Source organism: Peromyscus leucopus, chromosome 5, assembly GCF_004664715.2.
Source record: "Peromyscus leucopus breed LL Stock chromosome 5, UCI_PerLeu_2.1, whole genome shotgun sequence".
Taxonomy (NCBI): Eukaryota; Metazoa; Chordata; class Mammalia; order Rodentia; family Cricetidae; genus Peromyscus; species Peromyscus leucopus.
The window spans coordinates 47,383,107-47,399,609 of record NC_051067.1 but is presented as its reverse complement, the minus strand read 5'-3'; the positions used below and the strand labels follow the sequence as shown (position 1 = coordinate 47,399,609).

The following is a 16,503-nucleotide window of genomic DNA, read 5'->3' as shown; positions in this document are numbered from 1 at the left end:
ACAAAAACTATGAAAAAATAATTCATACGTTAAAAGGATCTTTTAAAAATTGAATACTTCTCCAAGGGAATTAGTCCTGTGTGTGAGGGGCTCAACCCTTATAAACTGCCTCCCAAATGAAAGATTTGTTACCTAGCATACATTTTGCAGTCTTTCTTTCTTTCTTTTTTTTTTGGTTTTTCGAGACAGGGTTTCCCTGTGTAGCTTTGCACCTTTCCTGGAACTCACTTGATAGCCCAGGCTGGCCTTGAACTCACAGAGATCTGCCTGGCTCTGCCTCCTGAGTGCTGGGATTAAAGGCGTGTGCCAACAGTCTTTCAGTCAAAGGTATATCCAGTAAGCCGTGGCTTTCATGAACCAAGGATTTAACTTCAAATAAATCCAACTAAAAGTCTGACATATAGCACATGTCCGACTTGCCAAGATAAAATAAATCATTTGTGGAGGACTGCTTTAACAATGTCCAAATATCCATAACCAACTCCTATGTTTTTTCTCCTTCTTGGATTGAGTCAATCCTTCAAAGAGCTATTTCCTGGGGTTCTATGCTCTCTAGGTTTAAAAGATTTTTGTTGTATATTTTGTTTGTATTCTGACAAATAAAGCTTGCCTGGAGATCAGAGGGTGGAGCTAGCCATTAGTTAACCATAGAGGCCAGGTGGTGGTGGCACAAGCCTTTAATCCCAGCACTTCGAAGACTCATATGTTTGATCCTAGCATTTGGGAGGCTTACACCTTTAATCCCAGCACAATCAGGAGGTGGAAGACAGGAATATAAGGTGGGTGAAGACATAATCTTGGCCCCCCTTTCCATCTGAGGATTCGTAGAGGTAAGAAGTCTCCAGAAGCTGCTCTGCTTCTTTGATCTTTCAGGTTATTACCCCAATATTTGACTCTTGGTTTTTATGGTAAGACTAATTAGGATCATGCTTTAGATTTGCTTCCACTGGACTACAGTTTAATACATTCCATGAAATTGGTCATTTGTCTGTAGAACAACCACATGGATGACCTTATTATATTCCCTTCATTTGGAAGCCCCATGGGAGAAGCATTCCCCCAGTTTAGTATCTAGAGACTTCTAGACTCACATGAATATTCCTTCTCTTCAAATAAAAGTTCAGAGTTGAAATTATTTTCAATTAGTAAATGTTCAGATTATCATGGCACATACTTTGTTTTAAGTATATTCCAAGTATTTACTGTGGTTCTTAAAAATTTTGTTGTTGTTCATTTAATTTTAATTCCCTTACTTCAGTGAGCTATCTTTATTGTACTTGCAGTGAAGAAATAAGCTACCAAGCCCTGGGCTACAGAGGGACTCAGAAATTAAAGTGAAAATAAGAAATGGATTGAAGAATGTTAAAGATGTTTGCTGTGGATATTGCTCTATATAAATAAAACACTGATGGCCAGTGACCAGGTAGGAAGTAGGTTGCCAGGCAGGAAGTAGGTGGGACAAGGAGAGAGGAGAATTCTGGGAAGCGGAAGGCTGAGGAGGAGACACTGCAGCCACCGCCAGGACAAGCAGCATGTAAAGACTCTGGTAAGCCACTAGCCACGTGGCAAGGTATAGATTTATAAAAATGGGTTAATTTAAGATAAAAGAACAGTTAGCAAGAAGCCTGCCACGGCCATACAGTTTATAAGTGATATAAGCGTCTGAGTGATTATTTTATAAGTGGATTGTGGGACTGCGGGGCTTGGGGAACCTGGAGAGAAGCCCTCCAGCAACAGATGTTATTGCTGCAAGTTAGGAAAAATACTAGAATATGAATTAAACTAAAAAGATATAGTGGTAGAAAAGTTGAATCTATATCCATAGTACATTTCTTTATATACTAGAATTTATTAATCTCATTAAAAGAACTTTCTCCAAACAATTTCACAAACATCTACAATTTCACAAACATCTCAAATCACTGGGATGTGATTTTGATTACTATAAAATGAGAACTATTTCTATTATTTAAGTAAGTTACTACAGTATATTTCATAAAAAGTAAATCCTTCCGAAGACAATTTTGCTAAAACAACAACAAAGAAGGAAGTCTCTCTCTTTCCTTTTTTGAGACAGAGTCTCACTCTGTAGCCCTGGCTGGCCTGGAACTTGAGATCCTGAATGCTGGCATAAAAGAAGTATGCCATATGCCTGGCCTACAACCTTTTCTTATTGACACAACTATCATTTTAAAAATCTACAAGAATTCAAACAGCCTATATAACTTGCTATGAATTTTATTAAATTGCTTTTTGTTTTGGTCTGGAAATTTTAGGTTTAATTAAAACCCAACAGCATTACAGGAACACACATGTTAGTCTATTGAGCCTTTGCATAAACATACTGAGTTTATTAAAGATACACTTTTCAAATTACCTCATTTAAAATTAACAGCTAATAAAGTCCATTTTAAAACACATTGATGATATGAAAACAAAGACTCCTGATTTTAGAGACTTACTATGAAATTTTCCTTACTATGAAATTATCCTTTTAACTTCTTCAGTGTCAATTCTGGGTGAACCAAGATGGCCTCTTCATGCTTCGTTCAACAATCCTCTTGCCCTGATCTTGCTCTGATGGTTTCTCTCCTGTGTACAGCACCACAGTCTCTACGGTGGGAGCTTTAAAGGGCCCCCCTTCTTGAGCCCATATTTGTTGTCTGATTTTTGTTGTTTCCTTGCGTACTTTCTCATAGCAATAGCCACAAAGGACATGTTTCTGCTTCAGGTGACCACATTCAGGGCACATGTCTATATTGTTCTTGAAAACAAAGAAAAACATATTAACAACAGGCAACATAATACACAATCACCAGCAGGAGCCCTAAAATGCTGACACTGTAGCTTTCTGAGAAGGTTCATGCTATGCGAGATTATAGACTATCTTGTTCAACCTTAACAGTAAAACTGAGAAAATAGTAACACTGAGTTCAATTAGTAAGATAATTGGGGCTACAACTCAATCTAGCATACTTTTATTTGTATAGCCTATGAATAAACTATTCTCAGATTCTCTTGTCTACCCTCTGGCCTGAGTAGAATATTCTGATTATGTAAGTCCCATGATTTTAAGCACTCCACAATAAGCATAGCCAAGGAAAACTTTGGAGATTTTCAGAGAGGAATTGTTTGTGAGGATCCCATGTGACTTTTGAATTGAAAGATCTCTCAGTTCTGTAATTTCAAACACTAAATAATCTACAAGGAGCCCATCAACACAATGAGCTGAACCACTAAGAGTAACTTGAAACATCAAGGAAAAGTGAAATTCCTTGTCTATTTGTGTGGAGCCAAACAGATGATTAAGACTATTATAAAGCCAGTTCCTCTCCTATATGGATATGAGGTTATTCAACAGTAGGCTTGAGGAAAAGTGTGTGCACACACCCACAACACAAACACACACACACACACACACACACACACACACACACACACACACACATTACCTTAATTGCAATAAGCTTCCGGGGGTTTCTTCTCCTACACCGGTTAACTTCAATGGTGCGTCTGTTTTTGGGGGCTGCCATCCAAAAGATACTATCTAAAAAGCTGGACTCCTCTTTATTTCCACTGGTATCATGTTCTAGTTCTGTGAGTATGGGTGGACCCTGGACTGCTAATGCTGGCGCTGTAAAACAAAAGAGATCAGAATCAACTTCTAGTTCCTAAATGACTATTTATACTGTTCTCTTTAACAATCAACATGTCACTAGACACACATATATGTGTTTGTGTGTATGTACGCACACATGAAGGCTGGAGCTAGTTCTCTCCTTACACTGTGTAGGTTTTAAGGCTAGAACTCAGGCCGTGAGGCTTGGCAGCAAGGCCCTTGACTACTGAGCCATGTGGCTGGCCTGACATACATAGTTTAGCATGTTAAACTAAACAAATATTAATAATGAGCCCCAGCTATTAAAATATACTAAAGCTCACACAAAAGGCAATTTAAAATAATTCAAATGAAATGTTTTCTTAGTCCACCCTCCTGAAGCAACGGGTCTGTTAAGCATTTCTTACGTTATGCAATACAGGACGCTGTGGTTTCGTAGTAAATAACCTACAAGTAAATCTAGTCTTGAGATTCCTACATGCGCTTTTCCTAGCACTGAGATGACTACCCTGGCCATCATTTGTACCATAGTATTCAGACCTAGTTAGCTACTTTAGGAACCACATATGTTTCTGAAGTCATTAACTCTTCCTTAATATTTAAGCTTGACCTGTGTGCTAAGAAAATGAGGTTTATTATTTATGAGACCATCCAGTGTTTCACTTTTGTTTTTCTAAACTACTTAGAAAGGCACTCCTTTGCTCTTTCTTTTTTCTTCACACTTGAAATAGTTCGCTCTATTCTTTGGACTTTACCAGTACATAAACTGTCCAAGCACTGGTCTGAAACCCCAGAATCAGGAGGTTGAGGGCAGGAGGATCAGGCCTGCCTGGGCAGACTGGACATGGATAAGAGACCTTGTCTCACCCATCCCTCTCCACACCGCCGACCAAAAGAGTAAAAAGCACATAAAGCTTTCTATACTGGCATTCTTTCTCAACAGACCTTTTAAGTTTTGCTACACATAGCCCAGCCGTTTATAACAGCTCTGGACTGCCTGTGTGACCTTGGGATTTTTTTTTGCCTATTAAACACCCAATGGATTGAAATGATTATCTCAGGTAGCAAATAGTTATTACACGACGTTTATGATCTAAGGGAATATATCTCTGTTCAGACTGGGTATTATCACTTCTGGGATACGTTGTAAATGCTACAGCAATTTAAATTTTAACATTCAAGATACCAGTAGCTCGAAGCTAGCCTGGGCTACACAGTGAGTTCCAGATCACCCTTAGTTAGCTGCAGGGACAGTCTCCAACCCCAAAAAGCACGCTCTGTTTCTCTCATACAACTCGGAAGTCCCCGCCAACCCACTTCCCAAGAACTCTCGCCTTACGGACCCCACTGAGGACTGGCAACCCCGTTCCAGCTCTGTTGCAGTTGCTGCAGCAGCTCCCAGCACCTCCGGAGCGGTGCGGGACGCGCGGGCCACCGGAACGACAGTAACAGTAAGGCGGACGCCATGTTTCTCACTGGAATGAGATGCGTGCTGGGACCCTGTGCAAGCTCTCGGGTCCCCCGCCTCCCTGCTCAGAGCATGCGCAGGGCCGCTCCTACGCATGCGCACGGACTCAGAGCCCCCGCTGCCTCGGATCCTCAAACTCCAACTCCCAGCTGCCCCTGGAGCGCTGCTGACTCTCCTCCAATCAGAGAAAAGAGAAAATTAAAGGAAACAGATGCACTGCGCATGGGCGTGGCTGTTTTCCGACTTCCCGGGTAAAGATGGCAGAGCGCGGTTACAGCTTTTCGCTGACTACCTTCAGGTACTCGGGGGACCCCAGGTTCCACGCACCACAGGTCCCAGGAGCGTCCCAGACCTGGCCCCCATGCCCTGGATCTGGCTGGTGTTTCCGCGGGGGCGCGTGGGGCTGGAGCTGGACTCGCAGCTTTGCAGAGTCATGTGCGGTGCCAGGCCTGCTGCCAGGCTGGGGCCCGCCGCGTTTGGGGTTGATGGTCTGGAGGCTCCGAGGCCGGCACCGGCTTTCCCTCTCTAGATTAGAAAAAGGGTGCTTTGGGATAGCCTGTTTCCAGCTGGTCCATTTAGAGCTGGGATTTCCTTCCTGGCCCAGAGAGGCCTGAGCGGGGGCTTCGGAAACTGGCTCCTGCTCAGACGTGTGAGACGCCCGTTTTCTTTTGGGAAATCCTTCTTTACTGTTACTCCGAGACTTAGTCTTCCGCTTAGGAGCAGTGTACTTTGAAGCTCACTCAGCTTTCGGTTTCTACTAGGCTTCTATAGAAGCCTAAGAGCTACAGAATGAAAGAGCTGGTTTCCTGGTTTCCTGTCAGGTTTTCGTGGCGCACTCAAACTGATAAGCCAAAGTCGATGTTTTGCTTGATTCGTCACGAAGAAAATGTTTTAAAAAGATTTTAGACCTTTCTGTTATGGGACAGAGAGTTAGAGAGTTAAATTTATTTTCTCAAAGTACACTTGGTATGTACTTTGTTTCCTCATCGTTCTCTGTTTAAGAAAATTTATCACGGAAGAATTTAAATAAACGACTGTGGTGTGACCATTTTCTTAAGGATCCGACTCAAGGCAACCAGGATCTACTTGTTGAATTTAACTGTAACTGGTTTTTCCACTACCACTACATGATGAGTTATGGATGAACTAACCACAGCCTAAACAATTGAGCATTCTCAAGGTTGTTTACGAGTAGCTAAGTCGATATTCAAACTTTGTTCATTTTGAAAACAAAAAATTAGTGTACTTTTCGTTACAATATATTGTTTTTCTTTTGAAAATTGCCTTTTTGTAGTTTAAAATAAAAAGTGAGGGCATGCAATTTTGTTGTCTGTGTTTTGGATACTTTGAATGGATTCCACGTAATTCCTTAGCAAATAATTTAATTATATACTATGACAGAGACTAATTGTGCTTGGTAGTCACTTACATTTGTAAACAAAACAGATGTGGTTCTAAGTTTAGTTTCACTGGAGCAGAAACAAAAGAATATAGAGCATAAGGGACTGAAAAAATTTTTAAATTTCTCTTTGAGACAGAATCATTTTGTAGCCTAGGCTAGCTTAAAATGGCCAGTAACTAAGGATGACCTTCAAGTGATCTTCCTGACTCCGCTTCCCCGTGATGGGATTATAGTAGTGCACTGCCGTGCCTGGCTTATGCTGTGTCATGCATTCTAGACAAGCTCTCTACCATAGGAGCCACAGCCTCACTCCCTGAGTCTTGTATAGCAACATCTGAATGTTTTCACAACAGATTTCTTTACTATAACATTTTTTTTAACATGATAAGATTTATCTGTTTAGGAAGAAAATATTGTTTTTAGTCTTAAAAACTATTAGTGATGCAAGCTGCCAAAGATAGGAAATGAATTGAGTTTTCTTCCAGTTCACATTTGGCTGAAGATGGTAAATGAGCAAAAGAAATTGGTGCCTACTGGTGCAAATTCTGCAAAATACTTTTCTGTTAGTGGAAATCTTATTGAAAGAGGTAAAAGGAGTTTAACCTCAGACTGAGCTCTCAGGAAAGGCCTGTGCTTGGTGAGTTCTGAAACTAGAAGATGAGGAAGAGCCAGCTGCTTGAACATTTAGGAGTAAAGAGAATTGTTGACAGGCTAAACCGTAGTGAGGAAGGAAGTAATATGGATGGGGCCAAGCATGAAGGGTAGCCAAGGGAACAAGAGTATGCCTGCCAGAGTAGGTGATTTTTGTTTGAACTGAACTAAGAAGTTATCGTGGGATTTATGTCAGAGTGACAAGGTACAAAGGAACTGAAGATGAGAAGTAGTCACCGGCCTGTTAAAATTACTCCTGGTTGATGCTGGTGTTTTCCAGTGGGGTACGGGGATTACTGACTGCAGAAACTGCTTGATTGCTCGGTGCACTTGCCTAAAGTCAAGGCTGGTGAGTGGTGGACAGAGGCAGTAGTAATAATGCTTTACTAACCGGAGTGGGGGGAGAGAACAAAGCAAAGGAGAGAGAATTAGTGCCTGACCCTGAGTGTATCCAAATTGTAAGTACAGTTTCCAAACAACTTCATGGCAGATCTCAAAGGCCAGCAGATTTGATTAGTGGGGTTTGACCCATATGTCTTCCATCTGTCAGAAGTGTGCCTATAGTAAATATTTGAAAATGTGTGAACATAGCAAATACCTTTTTCTCTTTAAGCCCATCTGGGAAACTTGTCCAGATTGAATATGCTTTGGCAGCTGTAGCTGGAGGGGCCCCTTCAGTAGGAATTAAAGGTAATTAAATGTTTCATTCACTTTGGATGCTTGTTAATAGTTACCTGAAATATATTCTTAACAGTCTTTTGGTTAGATGAGAGAATTTTGAAGTTAAAATAGCATTCAGCCCAGTAATTTAAATTTCACAGCAAACATAGCATTTTAATCTATTGTAATAATCCATATGTAGTCTTTTCCCCAGGAAACCATTATTTATTTTTTGACGAGTCTCTTTCTTTGGAAGTTTTATCTTACTTATAAAGGGCTAATTGTAAAATACCTAAAGATAAAATTATTGTATGTTCTAGTATCCTTATAGAAAAATTTATTACTGTTTATATTAGAAGAATTAACGAAGTTTATTGTTTTTAAACCAATAAACCTGAAAATATTGAGAGGGACTGGGTAATACCTGCAGCTATGGGGATTTTTTTTGTTTGTGTAGTATAAATGATCAGTGACAGAAAAAATGATGTATTATTTCTTAGGTAATTTTTGTATAAGAATCCAGAAAAAGGTTTTATAATCTAGAGAAAGCAACAGATTTGTTTAATGCATCTGTAAGTAGAAAGCTAATGAAAAACACATTATAATATTTGTCTTTTTTTTTTCTCTTAAGCTGCAAATGGTGTAGTATTAGCAACTGAGAAAAAACAGAAGTCCATCCTGTATGACGAAAGGAGTGTACACAAAGTGGAACCAATTACCAAGCATATCGGCTTGGTGTATAGTGGCATGGGCCCAGATTACAGGTATTATATACTGTTTACAGGGTTTTCTCATCATCTCATATCTTAATCTTTCTTTGTGGTTGTTTTACTTAGTCCTGGCAGCCTAATGATACCTAAGTTTAGTTTGCTTGTAAGGGTTACTCTATGGAGGTTGGTCTTGTGATACACAGTGTAAAAGAGGTGATAAATTACCTACTTACCTATTTTTTCTTATCACTACCCCATTTCATCCATCCAAGGACTTGGTAGGAAGGGCTTTGGTGTTCTGATGCACCTTAAAAATGATCAAATGCATTCATGTTTTTATAAAATATTGTTAAGGTGATTTAGGCAACAAGAGAAAGCATGGACCATGTAGAGTTAACCTTATTCTGTTTATTTCTGCTCTTGTCAAAGGACAAATGTCTTTTAGGCCACTGAAGGCTTCTGAATGGCCAGCCGGGATTCATAGGCTTATAGAATCACTCCCTTTGTATTTCACTGGAAAAGAGAGAGTATCCCTGTTATACTGGGGCACCAGTGAGTTGAAAAAGATGGATACCTTTCTTTTGTCATATACAAATAAAAACAAAATTACTTTAGTTTTATGAAACAAGATAGATAGAGTTTCATTTGGAATTATAAGACAACAGGGTTACCAGAATATGATTAGCTTTCCTGTTGTGGAAAATTCTACACCACTGTGTAGAATGGACACTGCAGTGGACTGTTGCTGATAAGCTAAACTTCAGAAGGAAGGACAGGAGTGTCTTAGAGATAATGTTCATATTTCAGATAAGTAAGCATGAGTGGGTGAAGATAATCATCTTTGTCTTAATATCTTTGATTAGTATATAGTTGTATTTGTCAGTGTTCTCTAAAGAAACAGAACTAATAGAAGACACACACACACACACACACACACACACACACACACACCCATGGGATTTATTAGACTGACCTACAGGCTGTGGTCTGGATAGTCTAATATGGGCTGCATGATGGCAGAAAGGCAGAAAATAAGGCAGTTGTTCAGTCCATGAGGTAGATGTCTCAGCAGCCCAGTCTAGTGCTGGAGGCCTGGAGAATTCCTGCAGGGCTGCCGGTCATTGGTCTGTCTTGGAATGCTCAAGAAGTTGTGTTTAATACTAGTGGCAGCAACAGGATAGACACCATCCAGTTAGAGTGAGGCAAGAAGGCTAAAAGCGGTTTCCTTGTTCTGTGACCTTTTTATCTGGCTTGCCACCAGAAAGTGTAGCCCAGATTTAGGGTGGGTCTTCTTGCTTTAAAAATCCTTGCAGCATCCTGGATCCCAGTTAATTCCAGTTGTAGTTATGTTGACAACCAAGATTAATCATCACAATGGTACGATTTTCATACCTTATGTAACAAGTAGTTTCTTACTGTTTGTTTAATCTTTGAAGACTATTCTGAATTGAGGCAGAGCTTAAGTTAGACTACAGAAAAGACAGAGACTGAGGGATAGAAATATGCCCAGAATTGAATGTGTGTATTCATATGCATCTGTGTTCAGGGTGGCTGGAGTGAAGTCTAAATAGACTCAAGGCAAGGAGGTCAGTTTGGTAGAAGTCATAGGAGGAGACATGAAGCTCTCATTTTGTAAATTAAATCTATTACTTGCATGTATATCTGCACCATGTGCATACACTGCCCCCAGCAGCCAGAAGAGGGCATTGGAGCCCCTGAAAATGGAGTTAGATGGTTGTGAGTCAGAACTTTAATTATTTTTCTTCATTGCCTTAGAGTGCTTGTGCACAGAGCTCGGAAACTTGCTCAGCAATACTATCTTGTCTACCAAGAACCCATTCCCACAGCCCAGCTGGTCCAGAGAGTAGCCTCTGTGATGCAAGAGTATACCCAGTCGGGGTAAGTTGTTTTTATTACTTGAAGAAATGAATCATGAATTTGAAGAAGTAAAAGAAAACAGTTAAGCAGGAGTCTTATTCTTTCTGCATTTGCTGAACAAATGAAGAAAATCACTATGATAATGAATAATTTTTAATTTTGACTTGAAATAATTTAAGGTCAAAGTGTGACTGTATATGGTGGTGCACACCTGTAAACTGAGTACTTGGGACACTTAGGGAGGTAGATCACAAATTCAAGGCAAATCTGTGTTGCATAGTTAAATAATGTCTCAAAGGAAGAAAAAAGAAAAAGAGAATGTGTGCTTATTCAACAGCAGAATGAAGCGTCTTGATTTTAAAAGGGCCCTTTGCCAGTGATTCTTTATAGGCAGTCTTTAGTGCTCCTATGCTTAGCTTTTCAACCTAAAGCGATTGTGAGCATATGAAAACAGCAATAACATTTTCATTCCAGTATTATTTTTAAAAAGAATTATTTGTTTATGCATTTTATTTATGTATATGGGTGTTTTGTCTTTTTGTATGTCTGTACACTAGAAGAGGGCATCAGATTCCATGACAATTATATGAGACTACAGTTATTCGACAGTTGTGAGCTACCATGTGGGTGCTGGGAATTGAACTTAGGATCTCAGGAAGAGCAGCAGCTACTGAGCCATCTCTCCAGCTCCCCAGTAGTCTAAAGTTATACTGTGAATGAGATAGTTTAGAAGTAATTGCTGACACATAAGCCTAGTGGGAAAGAAGTTTTTATTAAATTTGTTAGTAATGCTTTCATAGTAACACCTTTCTAGGCATGTGTCTGACTCCACTTTGTGTTGCTCTCACAGAACAGGTTTTATTTAGTTCAGATCTCTGTGAGTCCAAGGGTGTGGTTCATAGTTGTTAGGTAATTTGGTTTTGTTAAGGTTTTTCTGGCAGATTGTATTGCATGGCCAGAGGTCACACAGTAAGAGAAAGAAAGAAAGTGGGTGATGACCTACTTCATTGAAACTAATCCACTTCTGCAACACCTAACCCACTCTGAGAAACAAGCATTATTAACCCTTACCCAGAATGGCACCATGTTCCACCTCTTGACACAATTTTGTAATTATGTTACACTGAAAATTACTGTCTCCTGAACTTTTGGGAACCAAACCTTAGCAAAGTGCTACATCATTTGATTTAAGCTTACTGCTGTTCCTAACTGTAATAAAAAGAATTCGTTTTAAATGAGTTTATTTAGAAGTTAAAGCTAAGAAGTCTAACTCAGTTAGCTTGGTAATTTGCTTTACTTGTGAATATATATAGATTCTTTATGCCAAATCATTTTCATTTTCTTTCTACAGTGGTGTTCGTCCATTTGGTGTTTCTTTACTTATTTGTGGATGGAATGAGGGACGACCATATTTATTTCAGTCAGATCCATCTGTAAGTATCTTTACATGTATTTGAAGCATTTATTAGAATTGCTTTTTATATATCTAATAAAAGTTGAAGCCATAAAACTTTAAAATTTAGCAGCATTTTCTTTTTTTTTCCACTTGTTTTTAAATATTTATTTTTACCTTTAATTATGTGTATACATGTGTGTGTCTGTGTGGGTATGTACATGTGACTGCAGGTGCCCAAGGAGGCCAGAGTAGTCAGATCCCACTGAAGTTGGAGTTATAGGTAGCTGAGAGCCACCTGACTTGGTCTGAGAGTAGAATGTGGGTTCTCTCCAAGAGGTGTATGCACTCTCTTAACTTACCTAAGCCATTGCTCAAGCCCCGTCACGTTTTTTAGAAAGTTTAAAGTAGTACACATTTGTTTGCACTTCAGTAGTTTTGTGTACAGCACTTTCTTTGATAAAGAAGCTATGTGCCACATTAGCTTTTGCCCTTTTTTGGTCATCTTTGTTAGCATGTACTAGAATGAGTTGTCGCAGTTACCAAATTTCGTTAGGTCTCTCGAGCTGTTATTTTGGCAAACACATCAGTCAGAGATGTGTAATAGGAGGCCAGTGTTGCATTCTTTGCCATCACTTGATGCTGGGGCTGTTTTGAGTATGACTTAGAACAAAAGCACTGCACTAACAATCTTGAATTCATTGATTTACAAAATGACGTGTAACGGTGTCTTGGCTGAGCTGTGTTTTTCTAAAGTAGAAAGTTCATATCTGGGTTTAGTCTACATTGTTGATTTGCTGTGAGGAGAAACCACAGGTAAAGCTCAAGGTTAGGGAGTGAATTTTTTGTTTATAAATTATTAGATAATTGCAAGTTCTCTCAAGGCAAGCCTTACACTTTTACCTTAAAAACTGAAAAGGTAAAATAGAAGTCATCAGATTGTGAGGCCTTCTGTGAGCTTCTGGAAGTCAATGTCTGGGTTCGGTCTTGCCTTCCTAGTCAGTAGAGGAGGGCAGTGTCGGGCACTGTGTTCTCCCTTGGCTCTCCTCCTCTTACGGACTCTGAAAGGCAGTTGTCTAACCCACGCAGTGAGCTTTCCTTTATGTGCATGTCTTCGTCTTTCCCAGGTGAGACTGTTCCATGTAGTGCTTCTTAAACATTCCATTTGCTGCCCTTTTTCACCTGGTACAATTATTTGTAACCATGGTAAATATAAAATATATAAACAAGTCAAATATTGACTGACAATAAATCACAAAGAAACCTGTCTTAAAACAGTTATTTGGTGCACTTATAATTTTACCTTTTATTAAAAATAAGCAAGTTTGCTTACTAATGATGGATGGGCTCATTTACTTTTACAGAAGGAATAAGTCATTATAGGATACTTGAATCTGCAGGCCCTTGGAGTTTCAGAGTTATTATTTTGATTTTATACGTGTCAGTGCTTAAGGATAGCATTTCACATAAATACTCACTACAGAAATGGCAGAAAATGCTTAAGGCCATTTCAAACATTGTTGGAAATTTAATCCCAATCCAAAATTCATTTAATAAATCTTTTTATGAAACTTAAGTCAGCAACCCAAACAACAATTAATATTCTAACAGTGGCATCTAGGCTGAGGAATGGTGATATGAAAACATTGTCCTCTATTTCTTGTAATTAAATCATTATGTTTCTATAAAAGTAGAAAATTTTAAGCACAGTAAAAGCACCACACTCCCTGACATACAGTAGTCTCAAGTCAGTGTTGATTGGGTGGTGGTGGTGTGGCATGATGGCCTAAACAGTGCCAAACTGTGGTGAAGTCATTTAGGTATCGTGGGAGAGAGCTGCCAAAACCACCTTGGATTCTTTTACACATTGATTTTGAACTAATTTTTGATTGTTAAATGTTTAGAATCTTTTGCTGTTGCCAAGTTTTTGTGACCCCATTAAAATGTTCAAAGGTTCTGATATTTGAATGAAAAGCCATCTCTGTTCACTAAAGATGAGTGATCACCAGTTTTCAGGATGCTGTGACACAATTTTAGATTCTTTCAATCCATTAAGCTAAGGTATTACTCGGTATTTTACTTTAACTCCTACTTTTATCTGGTTTTGAAAGTACATCTTACATACTTTCAAAAATATAGATGATTGCACTAACTCGTTGTCACCGTTTGGTGAGTTTTGATATGTATGTGTGTGTGTACATATATAAATGCCTAAGTAAACGGTTACCACAGTCAAAATTAACTTCTGAGTTTCTTCCTGACTCTTTGTCATCTGTTGTATAGCCTTTAAACAAAACCTATGCTGTGAAATTTAACTTCAGTAAATAATCATGACTTTAGAAGTTAGAGACTAATTAGAGTTAAATACAGATGTCAGAGTAATAGAGTTGTATGGAGGATTTAAAATGTTTCTCTCTCCTGATTAGGGAGCCTACTTTGCCTGGAAGGCCACAGCAATGGGGAAGAACTATGTGAACGGGAAAACCTTCCTTGAGAAGAGGTAGGATGCCTAGGATCAGATTTCTGGGCAGACTGATCTTACAAATTTCAGGACTCTTGAAATGATTAATTTCATGGATCTAACAGATTGGTTATATCACTCTGTATTTGAGTTTAGTTAGAAATAAAGGAGAAAACAGTCCTAATATCTTGATTTCCTAGTTTTCAGTGTATTTAGTGTTAAAATTAATTTATTTCCTAAAGATACTACTCAGCCTTTTTTCATTTTTAAAATATTTATTTATTCGGGGCCTTGGGGGTAGCTGAGACAGGATTTTTCTAGGTAGCCCTGGCTCTTCTTAAACTTACCATGTAGACCAGGTTGGCTTCTAACTCACAGGGATCCTCCTGCTTCTGCTTCCTGAGTGGTGTCCCAGCAGGCCCAGTCATTGTTGTTTCTTAAATGTTTAATTTTTAGTTCATTTCCCCCAGCATATTTTTAAAAAGCCATTATATTTAGAGTAGAAGAATGTTTAATAATGACTTATGGAAATTAAAAAATTGAGGTAGCTGAATGTGGAGGCCCATGTCTGTAATCCTAGCAATTGTGAGCTAAGTCATGAGAATTGCTTCAAGTTAAAGCCAGCCTGGGCTACAGAGTGTGCTCTGGTCCAGGCTGTGCTATAAAATAAGGGCTTGTTTCAACAACAACAAAAATTGTGAGACTAGCAGTTGGTATTGAGCAGATCCCGTGATGTATGTCTAAGAATGGAGTGCTGTGGGAAATCTGCTGTCAGTGCTGAGCACACCCACAGCTGCTTCGCTTGCTCACAGTTATATTCCGGATTCAGTGTTATCACTGACCTCCACTGTCTCTGAGAGTTTGGACAGGAGGTTTTATAACTGAGGTCTAACAGATGATCCTTTGTCTATTTTTCACATAATATTCATGTTAAGTTATTAAATATGTTAGACTTTTAATCAAATTGTAAACTCAGTCTTAAATTTTACTTGTTAATGATTGTGTTCGGCGTGCTGTGCTACAGCTAATAACAACAATGGATTTTAGCAGTAGTTTGACTTTATTGTATTACTAAAACATACAAGTGTTTTTTTTTTTTTCATGGTGTTAAGTTCAGTAGAAGTGTCACTCACTTCATTATTGGGGATAGCTGTCATCGAGATGACGAGGGACTGCTTTTACAACTAGTATTTTTAAGAGGGTTAGATTTTCAAAAGATTTCATGTATTTGCTATCCTTTTATTTAAAATAGCCATGAAGAATCTAAACTGCCATAACATTACTGTTTTTCAATACTTTTCTTTAGATATAATGAAGACCTAGAACTGGAAGATGCCATTCACACAGCCATCTTAACTCTAAAGGTTAGCCATATCCACTGATAGTTGTAAAATGATGGTTTTTCTAAGAACTGCTGTGAAGTTGACCATTTTCCTCCCCTCCTCAACTAGGAAAGCTTTGAAGGGCAGATGACGGAAGACAACATAGAAGTTGGGGTCTGCAATGAAGCCGGCTTTAGGAGACTCACCCCAGCTGAAGTGAAGGATTACCTGGCCGCCATAGCGTGATAAAGACGTGCCTGACCAACCCAGATCTCACACAGTCTATCTATCTACTTACACATGTGTAAAGTACCTTTTGTTTGTGCAGAATTATTTCTACATGTTTAATGGAGTCACATTTTTAAAATAATAATCATAATAAACTGTCAAAACCAATTTCTAGCTTTTTCGAGTGAAGTTTGAACATACTTCTTTCTTACTTTATCATAGTTAATTTTGGAAATTACATTGCAAAGTAAAATGATAAAAAATCACTCTAATTTTCATATATTTTCGTTATTAGATTTCACTGCCTCTTTTACTACCAAATATGCCTATGTTTCCATAAAAGACAGCTCTGGGTTTTAATATATACATCATGGCTTTTAGGACTGAGAGAATCTGTATACTTTGATAAATTCATGAGACAGGCTGAATTGTGATATGCACTTTTGGGTATGGATCAGTGATGTCCTGGAGTATTCTGCAGTTGTACTACAGCAGCATTGGTCTCCTCTCAGAGATATGTGAGTGAATAAACCATGGTGTGCGAGAGCCTGTTTGTTTCTCTTTCTCATGTAGGTAGACATTTAAAAGGATTCCCTAGATTGTGGAAGGACCTTTCCTAAGGGTGAATGTAAATACTGGTAATAAAATACTAAGGTCAGAACTGCACCTCCCTCAGTGTGAGAAGAGCCTTCACTGTAAGTAGCATAAAGC

General features: G+C 38.8%; 2 protein-coding genes across 2 annotated transcripts; one reads left to right on the top strand and one right to left on the bottom strand.

The window, feature by feature from the left end:
• Window positions 1-2,222: 2,222 nt before the first annotated feature.
• On the bottom strand, window positions 2,223-5,151 carry Mrpl32 (mitochondrial ribosomal protein L32). The gene is made up of 3 exons (XM_028859956.2): window positions 4,963-5,151; window positions 3,453-3,634; window positions 2,223-2,764 (listed from the first exon to the last, which is right to left on the bottom strand). The coding sequence occupies exons 1-3, from the start codon at window positions 5,084-5,086 to the stop codon at window positions 2,510-2,512; spliced, it is 561 nt and encodes a 186-aa protein (XP_028715789.1). The 5' UTR covers window positions 5,087-5,151; the 3' UTR covers window positions 2,223-2,509.
• Window positions 5,152-5,277: 126 nt separating this feature from the next.
• Psma2 (proteasome 20S subunit alpha 2) lies at window positions 5,278-16,338 on the top strand. Its single transcript, XM_028859968.2, has 8 exons — window positions 5,278-5,385; window positions 7,754-7,830; window positions 8,432-8,564; window positions 10,287-10,409; window positions 11,740-11,821; window positions 14,208-14,281; window positions 15,549-15,606; window positions 15,694-16,338. Exons 1-8 carry the CDS (start codon window positions 5,345-5,347, stop codon window positions 15,808-15,810), a joined length of 705 nt encoding a protein of 234 aa, XP_028715801.1. The 5' UTR covers window positions 5,278-5,344; the 3' UTR covers window positions 15,811-16,338.
• The last annotated feature ends 165 nt before the right edge of the window (window positions 16,339-16,503 follow it).